The sequence below is a fragment of the Anabas testudineus genome, chromosome 5 (genome assembly GCF_900324465.2).
Source record: "Anabas testudineus chromosome 5, fAnaTes1.2, whole genome shotgun sequence".
In the NCBI taxonomy this organism is placed as follows: domain Eukaryota; kingdom Metazoa; phylum Chordata; class Actinopteri; order Anabantiformes; family Anabantidae; genus Anabas; species Anabas testudineus.
Window position 1 is genome coordinate 947,355 of NC_046614.1, and position 19,754 is coordinate 967,108.

General features: G+C 40.5%; 1 protein-coding gene across 2 annotated transcripts in view; it reads left to right on the plus strand.

The window, feature by feature from the left end:
• The window catches only part of epha8 (eph receptor A8), a 94,924-nt gene that overhangs the window by 43,517 nt on the left and 31,653 nt on the right, over positions 1 to 19,754 (plus strand). For both annotated transcript variants that reach the window (XM_026344592.1, XM_026344591.1), the window contains exons 5-6: positions 670 to 819; positions 3,564 to 3,879. In XM_026344592.1, coding sequence (XP_026200377.1) covers positions 670 to 819; positions 3,564 to 3,879 — 466 coding nt within the window. The remainder of the gene's footprint in view (positions 1 to 669; positions 820 to 3,563; positions 3,880 to 19,754) is intronic.

Below are 19,754 nucleotides of genomic sequence, written 5' to 3' on the forward strand. Positions count from 1 at the left end.
CCTCATTGGCAAGAGTTTGAAAAATTGGCACAAATAATTACAAAATGTCCGGGATCTCCTGTAGGAAGCATGTATCGGCTTTGAGGCACCATAAATGCCTTCAAATATTCAAACTGGTTGGATATCAACAACATTTTTGAAATGTGCAAACTGTCACATGGAATAGCCAAAGGTTAAATTTACATGTTTGGAGATAGATTGTGTTCAACATGTGTTTCCAGGCGTTGGCGAGTACTGCTATATGTGATGCAAGTTGTGCATGTGTCCAGAGGGAGCTGTATGAAGTCTAATGGACGGCTGAAGACTACATATTCACAAATTATAAGGGTGTTGAGTTTATGTGGCATATCACAGTGCTGTGGACAACTCCTTATCTTTGCTTTATGCCTGTAGCTAAGTCTTGGGGTTGAGTTGCATTGTGGGTAATGGAGGCATCAGGTTTTGAGAGGAAGGAACAATAATTACAAGACGAAGAATACATTCCTAAATAAATCATTGGTTTTGATCTCTTATTATCTTATTTTTGGTGAAGCTGGTCAATGGGAATTGAAGACAATGAGCTTTTGCTTTACTTCCAACAATACAGTTTCAGCCAGGTAGCTATCACTTAGCTTTTCTATTCCTAGATGACTTTGATACAAACTCATACTAGCCCTGCTTGTTCCACAGGAAACCTTCAACCTGTACTACTACGAGTCGGACAGAGCGGTGGGCTCGGCCATACGAGAGAACCTGTTCATTAAGATTGACACCATCGCTGCTGACGAGAGCTTCACAGGGGTGGACCTGGGCGTCCGCAGACTTAAACTCAACACTGAGGTATGAGCGACAACACCAACCAACACAGCGGGTACAGTGACTGGTACAGCAAGTAAATGTCAGGTGGTGCAGCCTGTTTAGAGCTATGTCACAGTTTGGAGAGTAAGTTAATATCAATTCTTGGCACATACAGCTCCACAGGAGTTCCAGGCAGGTTGGAAACATTCACAGCCCTGGAGAGTCTCTTCCAGTCACTTCCAGTCCAGTCTTGTCACTCATGTCTGTAGATCTGCAACAGAAGACAAACACCAGAGCTCAGCTCTGTACTAAAGGAAACACTTTGATAAGGATAATGGCTTTAGATTTAAAACTGGAACTACACTTCTACTGATACCTGGCACTGTTACAAAGACAATGTGTCACTTATGGCGTGTGGTCCTATTTCTAATAGGTTATTCCTGAGTTATATAACACAAACAAAAGCTTGAATAGGAGAAGGGTGGGGGGGTTTGTTTCAGTCAATGCTATAAACGTCACCACAACAAACCTTTTACCTGTACGTCTCAGCTGCAGGTGTCAATGCCAACAATGCCATTGCCGCACATCTACAGCATCCTTTACACCCTGAGTTTGTTCTGCTTTTCTGATTTCTGATGTAAACCTGCATTTTTGGTTGTTAGAGAATTAACTTAAGTTATTTAATATAGCTTTTCGCTTCATGTAGCATGTTTCCATACCTGCTATATAACTTGAAAATGTGACTTTCACAATTTCATATATCTTTTACAGGTTGATATTAACCATATCTTGCATATTCTGTATGTCTTGTGAATCCTCTGGACTGTGCATATGTTATACTCCCCACAGTTGACAGATGAAAGACACTTCTAGACATTTCATTCTGTTTTTTTGTCAGATCAGATTTTCACCTGTGTTGTGCCTTTACTTTGAAATCCTATATCAGTATTGTGTAAATCAATTGATATGAAACTCAAATTAAACTGGATTTTTCTACTTGGCACTTGTAAGATCAAAAACACAAAACAAAAAAAGAAAAAACTAATAGTGTAAAAAATGTGAAAAACAATGCTGAGAAAAAAATGCCTTAAAGGGACATTAAATGACAGCTGTTGGTTCTGATTACACAACATATGCTTAATTTCTGAAGTTTACACAAAATAGTATACACAAAATAATAATAGCGTGGGAAGGTTGTAAAAACTCATAATTAGATGTCTAATTAGCACAGTGTGTTGATACATCAGGAGGCTGGTGAGTCAGTCTGACAGTGAAAAATCTATTCAGTCCTTTAAATCAGTGGGTAAATAAGCTGCTAATTGAGCCACAGAAGTGGTACTTCAGCATGAACAGATACTGTACATCTGTGCTTTAGGTACGTCGGTGCCCTGTATAAGAAAAATACAGACTCCAGCCTGTGAAATGTGAGGAAACCTTAACATCTCTTTCCTTTTTGCTGCAATCTCATAAGAAAAAGACAGGTGTTAATGTAAAATACTGACTCATTAGAGCTACCGTAGCCACAGCAGTAGCATTTCTTATGACAACATTTCATGGAAATTTTAATTTTGCTCATGGGGATAAATTACCTTTCTTTTCTGTTATTCATTTCTGGGCATTTTACCTTGATTAGATAGTAGTAATAAGGAGGTGTATAGGCAACATGGCAAAAGAGAAAATAGGGTATGACATGCAGCAAATGTATCCAGCTGGACTTGAACCAGGGACGTTGCACCTACATGGCACATGCTGATCATCTCCCCTCTTTATTTACTTACTTCATTAATAAGAAATGGTTTGCAGGCAATCATCATCATCAAATTAAAAACATTTACATGTTGTCATTTGGCAGACGTTTCTGTCCAAAGCGACTTACAAGTGAGGTAACACCACAACATAAAAACCATATGGAGATTTAATGTCGTGGCTCATCTGTGTGTTTGATGTTTTTATGTCTCCAAAAAAAGCTGGTCTTTATTTTTCATAATACCTCCAGTCAAAACCTTCGAACAACAAATGTTTTCAATCAATTCCTGGATGTTAAATAGATAGTCTATTGCGATATGATATGAAAAACAAGCATATAAAAATGTTCCTGGGTTGCTGTTGGAAGCGGAGCAGTTGATTAATGACTGCTGCCAAAGAGCAACACCAAACACCAGTCCAGAGATTAAATTACGGTCGCATTCACACTGTTCTGTTTTGTTCAAAAACAACTGCAGCAACCACACTTTGAGTTTTAATACGAAAGAAGAGGGAGAACTTTTCAGATTCGAGTAAGTTGTCTAGTAAGTCTGATAAAAGCACAGAGGTTTCATAAATATGCAATTCAGTATGTCCATATATCCAGTGTACGGCACTGAAGGTATATTAATTATGTACTGAAAGTTTGTAAAGTCTCTGTAACATCAGTACTGTTCAATAGTGTCACTTTATAAAGTGAATTTAAACAACACAAACTCTCAAGTGTTTGGAGTTTTTAGCTGCTCCATCATGTAAAGACTTTAAAGGGGCCAGAAAAAACGAATCGATTCAGATTTCACATCTGGTGAAATCACTCCCATTGGGGGATTTTTAAGAACAAATGTGAAAAGGAAAGAAAACTCTGGCGGTAAAGACACAGAAAGGGGAGCTTGCCAGACCCCTGTCGGCCGCCCCTCTGCTTGAGGCTCAAGTGTCCAGAGTACTTTTCTTTTCATTTATTTATTTAAATAAAAGTCACGTCATCTGTCCTGTACTGTTAAATCCCTCTTAACTCTTTACATTTCTGCTGTGTCTCCCCACAGGTGCGAGGTGTGGGTCCTCTAACCAAGCGAGGCTTCTACCTGGCCTTTCAGGATATCGGTGCGTGCATCGCCCTCACTTCAGTGCGTGTGTACTACAAGCGCTGCGTGGGTGTGAGCCGTAAACTGGCGGTTTTCACTGATGTGGTGACTGGGGCTGACTCGTCTTCCCTGGTGGAGGTCAGGGGCCAGTGTGTGGATCACGCAGAGGAGAGGGACACACCCAAAATGTACTGCAGCGCTGAGGGAGAGTGGCTGGTACCCATCGGGAGGTGCGTGTGCTCCGCTGGGTTCGAGGAGCACAGAGACTCCTGCGTGGGTGAGTTAACTGAGGCGTTCATTTTCCTAGCTAACCTGTTTGGTACCGTTTGTGCAAACGCTGAGTCCTTAAACCTCACTGAATACACACACACACAGTCCTTCATGTAGCAGAGACATCAGCAGATTGGTTTCTATACAGCAAATAAGAGAACTAAATGATGAGAAACAGGACATCTGGATAAAGGGAAGAGGACAACACAAACTGAAAGCTCTCCAGAGAGAGCTGGAGGTGAGTGAGCTTCATCAGAGGGAGGTGAACCTGAGCAGAGCTGCGGGTCAGCACTAAACCCCGTAAAGTGGATTATGAAACACACTAGTTTGTGGTTTGATCACCGTTTTGTGGACACTTTCTGGTTTGCTTTTTGAGGAGCTGTAGTTGTTTGTGTTGTTACTAACTAACCTCAAATGAATTCCTTTACCTTCATCAACTAGTAATTAGTCAATTAAATGAACTAATGATCTAAGATAATTAAAAATACATTTTCCTCTGAAGTGTTTAAATTGATTTTATTTTAAAAATCACTGCTCATGTACAGTGAAAAACAACTGAATTGAACTTTTAGCATACTAATCATCTGTCTGGGGCTGTGCCTCTGCTGTGGAAATGTAAATAAAAATCCCCTTTATGAGAATATTTTACTACAGGGAAGGCTCTGGGACGGACAGAAGAAATGGACCCGATGTGTAAAAGCAGCGGTGTGACAGTTGCTTAATTCTGTTTAAGAAATCCTGGAAAATATTAGCACATTTTGAATCTGTTGGTGAATTATTATCTCTCCCATCCTCTTTGCTGAATAGAAAAGTGATCATACAATCAAAGATGCTCGTTTATTTAGCTATGTGAAAGTTTCCTGTGAGCTCAGAGCGTCGGCAGCAGCAGAATGTGAAAAGCCTCTGAAGCAACACATGAATTTGTAAAGGTTCTAACCTTTCTAGCGAATCAAAAAGTCTGTTTGAAGCTCTGGCTGTGGTTCATATAAAAAGAAAACATAATAATAAATGAAGTGAAGAAGTTCAAGGTCTGGTCAAAAGCTTTTCTCAAGTAGGTAAATAGTGAGAAAATAGCTGTGCTGAGCTTGAGTCCCATCTCTCATTCTGCAGTATATGATGAATAATAAGTGAGACATTTCAGATGCAAAGTTTTTTGACCTTCTTGCGTTTCTATTTATTTTAAACCACATTCTGATTGTTGTTGTCTTTCTTGAGTTTTTTCACAGTTATTTGATGGACTGGCCTCATTCAGAGAGCTGTGCATATTTAAGGTTGCCATGGGTTACGGTAATTAAAACCTATTAATCACAGAGCGACGGATAATTAAACGCTAAGAACAGTTTGTCAGCTAAACTAGCCGAACAAGACATGGAACACTGGTTTGCTTGCATCCCGTGCTCCTCCTTTTACTCCCTCTACCTGAACACACACACACACACACACATCTGTAGTCACATCATGTTTATGAAACAGATTTTCTCTACGTTTGAAGGCTGAACGTAACAAACCAACGTAGCTTATGGGAGGTTATGGAGATAAAAATAAGAAAAATAAAGCATAAAAGCATCTGAAAATAGAATTCATTCGTTTTATGATTGTCCTCAGCTAGAGGTGATGTTTTACCCCTTATTTCAATCACTATTACATCACCGCAGCCAGAGCGCAAAGTGGATCTGAAAAAAAAGAAGAGAAAAGAAAACCACTCCACGATATATCCTCTGCTGACGTCTTGTCTCTTCTGGCACCAAACTGGGTCGCTGTGCTAATTCACCCTCGCCAAAGCCAGCCACAGTCACGCACACACAAGACCAGACAAGGCACAGAGAGGAAGGGGAAGGGCACGAGATGGTAAAAAGGAAGACAGCTTAAGTGGTGAAGTCTTTGTGCGTGTGAGAGTCAGTGTGTGTGTGTGTGTGTGTGTGTCAGACATGAATGTGAGCAAATATGTGTGTGTACATGAGCGTGTTTAAGTGGTTCTCCCCTGACAAAGGTGCACAACTTTGGCTGAGAGCACGACATGATGCAGGATGTGTGCACGTGTGTGTGTGTGTGTGTGTGTGTGTGTGTGTGTGTGTGTGTGTGTGCCTGTGCGTGAGCTCAGGCTTGCGTGACGTGCCGTTAAAAATGTCACAGGGAGGGAAGGCAAAGGAAGACGAAGGGAAAAAAAGAGGAGGGCCGGGGGGAGGCGAGGGGAAGACTCTAGTGGAGCAGTTGACTGAACCCCTCGTCCACTTGAGTTTACATCAAAACACTGACTGTGTGCGTGTGTGTAGTTGTGTATACATGTGCGCAGATGTGTACTGTATATGTGTGTGCATGCGTGCCTCCTGGTGCCAGTGCAGAATGGACTAAAGTGCCCCATACAGTGAGAGCGATCGAGGACACACCGATATGAGACACACACACTTAGGCTGGTCACATCTACTCAGCTCAGCCAGTTCACCCAAGCCTGACACACACACACACACACACACACACACACACACAGAGGAGTTGGTGAGTACACATGTGGGTTAGCTCGCTCCTCTTCTTAGTCAATGGGCCGCAGCCTGTCCTCCTACTTCTGCACTACGCCCCTGATGCTTTCGTGTTACTTATGAGTGTGTAGGAAATAACAGAATCCAACTGCTGGCATAGAAATTCATACACTTTGCAGCTATTACATGTACAGTAAAACAATTACATTAAGCCCTGCACTTAAGGAGCTTTACACAACCAAACAACAGTACATGAACAGGAGGTTAAGGACGTTAACACCATCAGAAATGATGCTAATTTCATACATCATTTCCGTACCGAAGCTGTTTGAAGTTTGCATGGAGTTTGTAAATATTCACACCATGATTTTTATTCTGCACCATTTCATCCAAAAAAATAAATTAAACATGCTGAGTGTGCTAGAATTTCAAAATGTGGTTTCAAATCTTACATATCTTCTGCTACATAAACTATTTAAGACTAACTCAGCAATAAACAGAGATAGAGTTCAGAGATAAATAGTTTTACATCCAGCCTGGATAGATGAACAAACAACTATCACCACATTTTTAATGGAAATGTTGCTAAATTCTCATGGACACATTATCTTACAAAATAATATGTAATAATATACATAATAATCCCTGTTTAGACTAAGTGAGAAATATCAGACAAATACATGGGGGCATTCATGCATGATGATTCTAACAGATGACATCATCTGGAGGAATATTTCATGATGTCATCTAGTTGCTCGTACTACTATTACTTCGAGTCTCGGTTGACCTGCTCCTACAGGACTCCTCTGGCATAATCTGAACAGATAAACTCCCCATTATAACATCATCTGCAGAGGTTGCAGCAGATAGATAATTCAATAAGCTAGGCAGAGGGAAGTTTAATCCCATTCATGTTTGCATACTCTCCACAAATGACAACAATAGGAAGCAAGTTGAAAATCTGTGAAGTGGCCATTTTAGACTGACTGAATAAAACCCTGACTGATATGTGTAATATGTGGCAGCACAACACGGGTTTGTTTTGACTGACCAATCCCTGTGTCATTCTGAAATGTGTGCACACCATGAAGATATAAAAAAATGTATGTTGATGAGCAGATGGTTACCTTGCTTTAAAATATAAAATAAATGTTTTTAGAATAACATTCAACTATTGAATTAAAATGTTGAAAGGCTGATTTGAAGTGAACTACTTGGATCAATCTGCAGTAGATAGTCGTAGATTAAAACAACCTTCAGATTTGTTTGATTCCTTTCCAAAGATAACATGATGGCAAAAAATGGCATTTTGAAAATTGCCATGTCAGTCAGATTGAACAGCGCACCAGAAATCCTATTTCTTATAGGATTAGAATCAGATTACTCTCAAGAAATTATTTTTTTAATGAAGGTAGAAGTAGCAGTGTGAGTGTGAGAGCTGACGATGGAACAATAGTAAAATAGAACTAGTAGATAAAAATATCTACTCTGGTACCTTATATTTAAACACAAATGTGAGGGTGGGTAATGGAGAACAGAGGAACACGTTTGAAGCAACATGGCATTAAGTGAAGGAGAAAAAAGACAGAGGCAGTGGTTAAGAAACAAAGTCAAATGAGGGACGTCAGAAGACAGTAAGGTGTCACCCTCCACCTTATAATGTGATCGCTATGTGCGGCACCGTAGAGAAATATCAGAGGAAGACGGCAGCAGGTGACAAGGGGGATTTAATATAATACACACACACACACACACACCAAAGATCTGGGAGCGTTGCCCTTTCTCCAACCTGGCAGCACTTGCCTCCACTCCACTGTTACTCCTCATCATTTTTGGTATATTCCCCTTCAAACATATGATGCATGTATGCAGAGGTGGAGATGCACACGCACACACACACACACACACACACACACACACACACACACACACACACACACACACACACGTGCTTGGGTTCTTGAAACTCCAAACACAGAACTGTGCATGGCCATCTCTAACAGCTCCCCAAGGTCCAGACACTTAAAAACAGTTGAATCTCCACTCTGGTAGATGGGTTTAATGGGTTTCTGTATAAGTCATGTTGTACATGACCCTGTACCCTGGATTTCTTTTAAATAAGCTGCAAATGTTGTAATAACTTATTTTTTACTACATGCATCTAATCTTCTAAAGTACCTATATTATGTTCCTTTTGGGCCCTAAAATAGGTCCCTGAAGTCCCCCAAACGTGCCTGAACATTTTCAAAGCTGTGTAGATCACAGTGATGAGTTTAAAAATACCATCTCTTTGTGTTTGTAACACTTATGTCTTCAAAGTTTGATGCACAGGTTTGGGTCACAAACACACACACACACACAAATAAATCCACAGTTTTTCAGATCCTGAGAGGATGGAGGAAGAAGAGAGACTTCTGGGTTCATCCATATGTCCAACAAGTGGGGAGTGTCTTTGCTCTGCACTCTGCTGTTAATGTTTTTCGGTTTTCAGAGTGAGTCTGCTGTAGCCAGGAAAAACAAAGTTGGACTGCAAGTTTCCGACCGAGGTTGTGGTGGGCAGGGTTTGGATCGATCCTGAGCAGGGATTGGGTCCCTGAGACTTGACAATACATCATTTCAAGTGCGAACTTTGATTCGGCAATTCAAGGACGGTTTTTTACAAAACCCGAAAATGTAAAACACTTTCACATTTTGGTACCAAACAATGTAATTTCCAGTTAAAGTGGTTTGTGTTACTATGATTTCAAGAGCAAGAGATGATCTGTAATAGACATCAAAAAACACTTGAGAATAAAATGCTAGTTTAGGGGTTTGTTCTGTTCGAACTAGTCAAATGTTTTAGCACTAAAATGGCCTAGTGGGACAATTTGATAGAAAATGTCCACTGTCAATACATTTTTACAAGTATAAAAAGAAGAGAGATTTCACTTAAAATATGCAGGTGAAAAGACTTTCCTGCAAACCATCATGAAACACCAGTTAAAGACCATTGTATTTATAATTCCTAATCAATCTTTTCAATATAAGCTGAAATGAAGCCTATGAATCTAATTCTGTGGTGTGGAGCGACACCACTGTGTAGCTGCTCCGTCTTTCAGCTCAGTATCACCATGATTTCCTGGTTCCTAATGAAGATGCAGTTAAGTGATTTGGGGAACAGATGATTTGGTGAGAACTTCATTACTCCCCGGCTCACGGCCACTTGAGTGGAACACGATATTCATAATTGCTGTCAGAATCAACTTGTGGCGGCCAACTATCAAGGAACATACAAGAAGCTCAAATTGAAACAGTCTCCAGAGAGGGAGAGACGGGGGAATACGGAGTGATCAAATTAGTTCCGTCCTCCTGGCGGTTTGTAAACAACTGCTGATCAACAACATTGTTACTGTTTGGAGGATAATGACACCGAGGCTCCAGTAACACACCCACACTTAGCGCCTCGGGGCAGTGGAAGCTGCCCGGTGTGAGTGCACACGCGATCACACACACACACATTTTGTTTTGCACAGTGTGACACACTGCTCACACATACTCCCATTTGAATCCTCTAATGCCATTCCACCAGAGATTCATATCAACTTAATTTGAACCCAGAGAAAGGTAATAACTATTACTCTTAAAGCAAGTTTCAGAGTATTGCAGTGTGGACTTTAATTTAATAGTTTTGGTCATGGTTGTTTCTCATGACTTATCATTATTTCTACAAAGTTTGATTGCTCTGGGAAAATGACAACAATGCTAAAAAGATAAATACAGGCAATTAGACCTGTTTTACCAAACCCCCAAAACTGCCAAACACTGTTTTAAACATCTATTTCTGTTCAAAATAAATATGTTGTTTTTATTTTAATGTTATATTGTAATCAAATGGAAAAGGTGAAGTAAGTACAAGTACCTCAAAACTGTACTCCCTGTAAGTGCAATACATGCACTTAGTTATGTTCCACCAGTATACATGAGACTAATGTTGTACTGTATCTCACACCAAGATAAAAACAGCACCTTTTAAATAAATATTTATTTGCCTGACAATAAATGTGAAAATGTAATTGCTGTCTGTGCTACAGCCGCACTTTTAAACCAAAGTCCAGCAGTACGGTATTACATTAGTCCATCATCAGTCACTGATGCTTTAACTACACATGCTCGCTTCCTATTACTGTGATAACTACAGTATTAGACTGGTTCCAGACTTCTTCATCACTGCCTGGATCCTGCTTAGAGATGTTAAGTGATTCAGATAGGTCTGGGGTATGACCCATTAATGGCTGTTTCAAGGATTAAGGATGCTTTATTGTCATTCTACCATGTAAACATGAAAGGAATGACGTACCACCAACTGGAGCAACAACTGAAAAAAGCCTAGCTAACTACATCCATTTATTTAAACCTTCATTTATTATTTATTATTTATTATTTAATTCACTGAGAGGCTCCCTCTCTTTTAGATAGGACTGACACATCTGTTCAAGTTTCACGTTTCAACCTTCAAAAAACTAACTGTGAGCTAGTGCTAACATGAGACTCGAATGTAAGACCTGGCAGGGGCCGAGGACCTCATCCACACTGGCCGTAATGCTCTCCCCTGCCCAGCAGTGTGGCAAAACCCACCTAGCATGGTGGCTCCATCGCTGGCATTCATGTCTGTGTGGGTGTAACCTCATGCATCTTGTTTTATACTGTGACACGACTGAAGTGTTCTTCCATTATAGTTTGCACAAGTGCAACATGAGTAACACTATTTGCTAATCAGGGTGTTGCATTTTATGGGCCAGTGTTTCTAGGTGAACACAGTGTGCTAAATTATGCAATTTGTATTCAGAGATGTGCAAACTGTGTGATTTAGACTCATATTTGAGTGAGAATTACGCTTAGAGTTTATCTGGAGGTTGGATGATGGCAGTTTATGGGGGGTGGGGGGGTGTGACTACTACATCTATTGTGTTTCTGTTGTAGCTTTATGCAAATTGCTGAAACAATGGGTAGCACTACAGAAATATCAAATTGTAATGTAGTGAAATTATTCTTTAATACTTAAAACTACATACTACAACCAGAAATACAGCAGGTAGGTACAGGTAGCAGGGCCTGACGAGTGGCTAACTGAAACTGAGCTTCACTACAACACTGGACGGTTTCCTTTCAAGCTAATCAAACCCATAATGTTCGCACAGTACAAACACTAACACACATAACATTACCCACAATGACGGGGCTGAACAAAACTTTACAAAAGCACAACACAACAGCTATCACAGCTGCTGCACCACATACCGTGCATTGGGAATGGAGGCATTGGGAATGTGTGTGTTCATGTGCAAAAGTGTGTATCCACATTTGTGTGGGTCTCATTAAATGTGTAAACAGTGTGCAGCTGTTTGTTAGAGTGTGTGAGTGTCATTGCTGAGGGATTTGTTGTTGCTGTGCCAAGACTAATTAGGCTTTTTGTGTGTGTCTGCGTGGTTCTCGCTGGATTTACACAGGACAGAGGACTTTGATTGGCCGGCTGAGCGAGGAGGATAGGAAATAGGAGACAGGAAAGATGAAAAGTGGAGTGAAAGAGGAGAGGACCAAAAGAAGAAGGATTAAAGTAGGAAACGGAGGAGAAGAGCAAAAGATGATCTCGAGAGTAAGAGAGGAGAGAAGGAAAGGAAAAGGAGAGAGGGAGATAGGTATAGAGGAAAAGAGAAGAGAGGGAATGAAAAGAAGCAAAGAGGAGAAAAGAAAGCAGATGAACTGTGAGGGAAATACATTTGAGAGGAGATAAAATAGGAAAGGTAAAGAGGAGAGGAGAGGAAAAGAAATGGGGTAAAGAGGAGAGAAGAAAGGAGGAAAGGAGGTGAGGAGAAGAGAGAAGGAATATAGAGAGGAGACATGAGTAGTGTAGGAAAAGGTGAAAGGAAAGAGGAGAGAGGATGAGAGGAGATGTTTTTATTAAACATTTTAATGCAGTTAAGCCATCATGACTGAGTGTGTGTGTGTGTGTGTGTGTGTGTGTGTGTGTGAGGGAGAGAGAGATAACAGAATGAATCATATCTCAGCCAGACACGGCACTGTTGTGTCACTCAAACTTCCCTCCAATCTTTGTTTTGATTGGCCGAAGTCCTATCTCCACAGCAGGTGCAGAGGGCTACACATCAGCGCACAAAGCAACTTTGCTGACACACACACACTCATGCACATGCATGCATGGCTATACAAAGACACACTCACAAACAAATCCTCTTATGTGCAGCTCATATGAATGCTTAATTCAGGTCTGAAAACAGACACGCACACCAAAGGCCGAGAGCTGCTGGCTAAATTATTGATTGAGTGTGTGCCACCCTTGGCCTGCAGTAGCCACCCATGTCCCAGTCCAGTGTCTAAGAGCTATTAGTGCTGACAGTAAAGAGACAGGCAACATGATAGCAGATCACTGAGAAGCTGGCAGCCTCTGTCTGAAGGGACTGCGGGACTTCTTCAAATGATTTTCTGCCCCGACTTCTTGTTGAGTTAAACTGATGTGCACACAAGGTGCTGTCATTTACTTCTCCCTGTTTCAGAGCTGCGCTGAAGGGAGCAGAGCTTGTGTGGATGCTTGAATGTATGGGATAGAACGCGTGCGTCGTGACTTGTAATGATGTTGTCATTTTAAATATTGGGAGGTCAGCTCAGCTCATGACGTTGGCATCAGAGAGACACTTTGTCAAAGTCAGATGATTTCTTCAAAAAATAAACCAAATGAATAGAAATGGGAGTTTCTGCTATGTAATCTTTGGCATTTATTATTCCAAACCGAACCCTTTATAATACATACAACTAACAGAAAGTAAAAAGTAAAAAACAAATGAAATGTAACTAAAACTAGAGCTCCTGTACACCCCTAAGCACCCTACCTTATTCCAGGGGGGAGATGGCTTTAACATTTGTACAACAGCCAGTACAGTCCTCCTGCTGTATGGAGGACACATCTTATTTTCCTAGTTTGTCCACAACCTTTTCCCGCATTAATTAGTTTGCTACAGATGTCTTTATATTGTGCCGTAAGAAAAACACCTGCAAACAGGATGTAACCTGTAGTTAGTGATCACTACTACTCTGTGTGGTCCCGTAACTTATGCTGAGGTCATATGTTAGTGGAGGTGACACAACAGTAACAACATTTGACACGGATATTTACAGGTGTGAACAGTGCAAACTTGTAATAATGAAAAAAATATATCACCAAATAAAATGAATATGTCTTGTTAGGTTTGTAAGATTTCAACCAAACGGTACTGTTGGACTCAATGTCTTTGGCTTTTGGTCATGAATAGTACCTGGTACTGTTACGGCACCACCTCAAATGAAGTTCCAAACGAGCTAAAGTGATAACAAAAGGGGATGTAGTGCCAAAACACAGCAGAGAGATCAGTAATCAGATCATTTGTCTTGTCCTCTGACCTCTGACCTGATTTATTTCCTAAACTCTCCTGATTCTTTTTTCAGTCCTTCGTACTGCTGCCTTCAGTCTCCTCTGAAATAAACTGGGTCTCCTTGCTGTGATAAACAGTCACATACCAAGAAACAAGAACAGCATCCTTTTGATATCCTTCACTCCACATGCCGTCGCTATGACAACAAGCTACAATGAGAGGCTACTGCTATATATTTACAGTGGAAAATGAAGTACCTGGTACCTAAAGCAAATTGAGTAGAGTCAATTTGAGTTCAGATGGAACCATGTGGTGGAAAAACACTATTGAAGTGTCATAGTGTGATTATATTTAATGGAGGAATATGCAGCATGTTAGCATAACATCAGTTGAATTAATAAAATGTTACAGTTGCTGTAAGGTCTCTATCAATGCAGTTTATATTTCATTTAGCTGTGCATATTACTCCTGCCCAGCTGTCACCCTTCATGAACTGCTAGCTTGCTGACTGTAATGCCGCTAATGATATTTTATTTAGGCATTCATTAATTCGTTGACAGGAATTAATAAATGGCAACACTTTGGTAGCAGCAGAGGAACCAACAGGGGCTTTTTCTTTTGCTTGTTTCATTTACATCAACTAAACATTTTCGGGTTTTTTTTGGTGCGTTACACAAACTCAGTGTGTATCAAAAGGCCGAGACCTGAAAAAAAGGGTTAATGATATGAGATTGCAGATTAGTCTTGTTTTAGGAATGTGACTGCGTGATCAGAAATAGGCTCATGATGGAGCAACAGCAAGAACCTGAAACTCGTTTGACCTCAATGAAGAACAAAACCCATTTAGACTCATTTAGCAAGACTGAGCAGCACCGCTCACAGGCAGCGAAAGGTTAATCACACCGTTGGGTGTGTTGTTGAACAGTTTGGACTGTTTTCGTCTGAGCCCTGCTTGGCTCACACTTTGTCTGCATCCTTCATTCAACACACACACACACACACACAAACGTTGAACATGAAACACACGCTGAAAAGTTGTTCTGTGAGTACTTCCTAATCCAAATGTAGATTCCTCCCTTGTTATGTGAGCTGCTTGATGAATCAGAGTGGACTTGGTCCTTGTTTTGAATGTGAAGCGTGTGAACTTCTTTTCTGATCCCTGTCAGATGGATGTGTTATGACTGGAGCTGCCTGTTAGACCGGCAGTGACCGTATTAGCGCAGTATGACTCCTGCCTCGGCTCAGCTCTCTCTCCTCAGCACACTTTGTCATTTCCAAATATATAAATAATCAAAAACAGTTGATTAATTTCCCCTCTGATGCATCGCAGCGATTGCTAATGTCAGAAAGAGAGAAGTTTAGCCTCCCTCCCCCGCTGCCTCTCCCCACGCGCCGTTCCCCTTCTTCGCTTCTCATTTCCAACACACGAGCTGCACATGTCTGATCTTCTCAATCTGCTCAGTCTCTGGCTTCTTCTTCTCTTTTTTTCTTCAGGCTACCCTTCCTCTTCCTGACCCTCTCTCCTCCCATCTCTTCCCCTCCTCCTCCCACTCCCCTCCATCAGACACAGTTTAATGGTGACAGCCATTCAATCGGATAATTAACATCCGTTTAACGCTCATTAACCGGGATGTATTTGTCTCGTTTGATTTGTAATTACGAGGCCTTTTTTCACAGGAAAACACTGCGGTAATGTTCCCTTTGTGATGGCTTCATTGATGGAATTGATGTGAACCCAGCAGGGAGGCCAACAGGGAGACAAGAAGAGGCAGGGATGTATGTGGACTCAAGATAGTGAAGCCACACTTGCTATTTGTCTTAGTTTCTGTCATATCTTAATGTTCTTCAGACAGACAGAAATGCTGTGTGCTACAGAGAATTACTTGCGCCATGAAATATAACATATCAACTGCTGTTGCACAGCCATCTACGACAATGGTAAATGTTCTGCTCTTCTACCGAGCTGGTACTCAAAGCGCTTTACACTGTGTCTCATTCACCCATTCACACACACACTCACACACCGATGGCAGAGCTGCTATGCAGCTGATCTGACTCATCGGGGGTGATATTCCTGCTTTGTAATCAAGTTTCAAAGAAGAAACAGCCAAAAAGAAATGACAAACAAATGATAAGTGATGGACGCGCTGATCACAAACTTGTATTATATGGAATGAGTCTGTCCAGGCATCGAACTGCTGATTAACTTTGATGATTTATTTCTCAGTGCAGGTTCCATCTCTCTTCCGCTGATGAGTCCAACAACTTAAATGAGTAACTGCAATAATTCCAAAAGATACATAAAAAGCAAAGTAGCATCAAAAAACTGTTAAACAAAACTGTCTGGAAGGAAGTTTCCCACCTGTATACCTGACAAAACCCAAGATGTGACCTGTATATCAGCTGCTTCTTTAAACTTTGGAATGGCTCCAGTATTAAAGATTTTTAAGATGTAAAACCAGAAAAAAAGCAACAAGCTGATTATTTAACTCTACTTTTAAAAACTGAAATACATTCTGAATAGTTGTAATAGCTGTAATAGCTGTACGGGCCACTAAAGCTGGTCAAACTGGCCAAATGGCCTAAACATCCAGGTCAGTCAGGACACACTTTAGCAGCAAGTTAGCAGGTCAGTTGTCACACTTGGCCATGAGCATTTAAGTTGTTCACCAGCTTACTGGAAAATGGCACCTTGTAAACTAGGACATTAAAGATTCTTTGTCACAGCAGTAAATAAAGAAGTATCGACGTTGATACCTAGCAGCAGTAGGAAACATGACATGTTAATAGAGTATTTAGTCACAGCAGGGAGGTGTTTGGAGTTGGTTGCTGGGTCATGAGGTCTTTACTAAAAGAGACCAGAATTATACTTCAGTGTGAAACTGCATCTTGTTGTAACCACAGGGATGTTACGCTGCATCACATATGTATATATACATGTTAAGGAAGAAGTTACTTTAAGCCAAACCAACATTTTGCTAACAATGATTATTTTGTGCCTAAACCTAACCAATACAGTGGCAAAAGGAAAGTATGTGAACCTTTTGGAATTTTATGGTTTTGTGAATTAATGTGTAATAAAATGTGATCTGAACCTCATCTAAGTTCAAGAGTATTAACAAATATAATAAACCTAAACACAACGTACCTAAAATAATAACTCAAAAAAATTGGATCTTTCATGTCTTTATTGAGAATAACCATAAAAACCTCATAGTGCTAGTGGAAAAAGTATGTGAACCCTTAGAATTAATGACAGTTTTAAAGTGTAACACTGCTTGCAGATAATTAGCTGTTAGCACACTAAATGGCTTCATATTATAAGTTAACATATTACATATTATAACACTGCTAACACAACTACGACTCAGCTTCGTTCCTAAGCTATCATCTGAAATTCCTTCTCCATTAGTTCTGATGTGCCTGCTCAGCTGTCAATCTGGCAAACACCTACACACAATAATTACCAAGTAGGAAAACTCTCATCGTCTTTCTGTGTTGTCCTCTGAACCTACCACAAACTCCTTTGTTGGATCCTAACCAGGCTCATCCATTCTACAGTATGCCCAAGGTCACCTGTCTGCATGCACCTGGACGTAACACTGAGCAAATCAGGCTCGCCTCGAATTGAAAGGTTGACAATCCAGCTGTTAGTGTGCAAACTAGTGGTAAGAAGAGGGACAGTGTGGATGCCGAGTGTCCCATTTCCACAGCTGATCTCAGCGACACGTTCATCTATCACTCAGACAGCTTTGGTGGCTTGTTAGTGGCTTCACGTGCTCCCTGGGGAACCAGCTGAGGAGCCTTTGGCTAACTCTTCACTAGATTTTAGAGTGTGCTTACTTCCTTTACAAGGTCAACGCGGCTTGTGGTCTAGGACATCAGGACTGAATATATTCTTGAAGCTCGTATTGAACTGTTAGATCTGCTTTAGTTGACGGATTAAGTTTATAGGTCAATTTAAAAGCAAACATTTGTGCTAATTCATTATCAATAAATGTCTGCTTGTCTTACTGATTGAAGCAGAGAAATGACATAGTGCTGCAACTTGTACCTGGTTCATAAAAGATTCTTCTAAAAAGCTTGTGTGTAAGTGGTGTATCAATTATATATATATATATATATACAGTATGAAGTGAAGTGGTTGAACAAAGCGGGACAAGTCCAATTCTTTCCTGACACATCCTCTTTAGTGACGAGTGATGAACTCAGACATCCTCTCTCTCTGCCTGTGTTTACTGGAAGCCATTTATAATGACTTATATAATATGATGCAGTTAAAAAATAAATCTGATATGTATATTATAAAATGTGGTGTGGACATTAGTGAGGCTTGTATTTAACCACACCTGCTCTGACTGAGGCTGTCTGAAAAACACAGATGAATGGTAACTTGATACTGTTAGAATCATATAAAGATGTCAATAATCAGCTTCTGTTAATTAATGACTCTAATTTGCCCTCATGTCTCTGTATGTCAGCCCTGTGATAGGCAGTTGACATGTCCAGCATGTACCCTGTCTCTCACCCAAAAACAGCTGGGATAGACTCTGCACTCCTGTGACCCTTGAGAGGACAGGGGGCAGTTAGAAAAATAGATGGAAGAGTAGAGTTATAACTAAGATTATATGGAGCAAGGTTTTATAGAATTAGCAGCCCACCTGTTCCCCACTGTCCCCCCAGTTGTTTAGTTCCTAAAGCTGTATTAGGACAAAATGATGAGAAAGTTTCTGATCTCCTTAAATCACGGAAATAAACAAGACAGAGAAAGTCAGTTTGTTCTCTCTCTGTGTGTGTGTGTGTGTGTGTGTGTGTGTTAGTTAAGGACCAGCATGAATTTTTAACCTTTGGACTTTTACCTTCTCCACCTTTTACCATCTCAGGGGACTTTTACCAACCAAAATCTTCGAACATTTATTTATACATTTCTCTCCGGAGAAGAGGAGAAATTTGTATTTTTCAGTTTTAATTTTTGTTTTGTAAGTAAAAATTATTAATGTTTTCATTTTTTTGTAATTTCTACATTTACTAAAATCATTGAAATAGAGCAGCCTCAGAGGCAGCGCTGCACGCTGAATGTGAGCTTTCACCAATAAACCCTGGTCGCACCAAAGACCTGCTCCTCCCTCAGTCTCCTCACGCGTGGGACGATGATGTGCTTTCTCCAGTGCCCCCCCTCCTCCCTCCCCTATATTTTCCCAGTGTATTTATTTACCCACTTATACAGAGAATAAATCAAGGTCAGCACACAATGCTGCACATGGTTATTAAGATTCATTGTAATGCAAATTCTCCTGTAGCGAGTGCACTGCATTGACAGGTACTGACACGCCGGGCAACACTCAAACAGCCACACATGAGCACACACGCATGCATAGACACACACATTTACCAAAGTACACATTCTGTAAACAGTTTATCTAAAGCGGTGGGACCAAACTGAGAAGCGCGTGTCTCTTTATACTGCAACTCCATTCTCCCTCTATTTCCATCACTTACTCCGTTTATAGTGCATATTTCAAACATATCACATCCCTTACTTGACTGAAAAGTAACTTGATTATTGATATGAACTATTATTTAGTGGAATTAACTTTATTACACAGTAGAGATCAAGCCCCGCTTTGTGAATTGTAATAAATGATGTCAGAACGTTCTGTAACAAGAGAATTAATGAAAACCACTGTGGTTTTTGTTACAAATGCTATTTAACTTTTATACTGATGATTTTAACTTGTTGTAAGCTGCAACCTCAACTCTAAATTTAAAGACTCATCCATAATTCCTAAAAACGCTTTAAGAAGCAGATTCAGCACCATGGACAGCGGTCACAGCAGTTAATGTGTCAAAAATCAGCCCTAAAAAATTAGATAAAAAGAAATGATTTTAATATAATGAGGGAAAACAGGAAACTACGAGAGAGAGAGAAGAGTTGGACGTGCAACTTATATTCCCAGCTGTTGAATATGTGATGTCCTGGCGACAATCTGACTCCAGCTGTATTG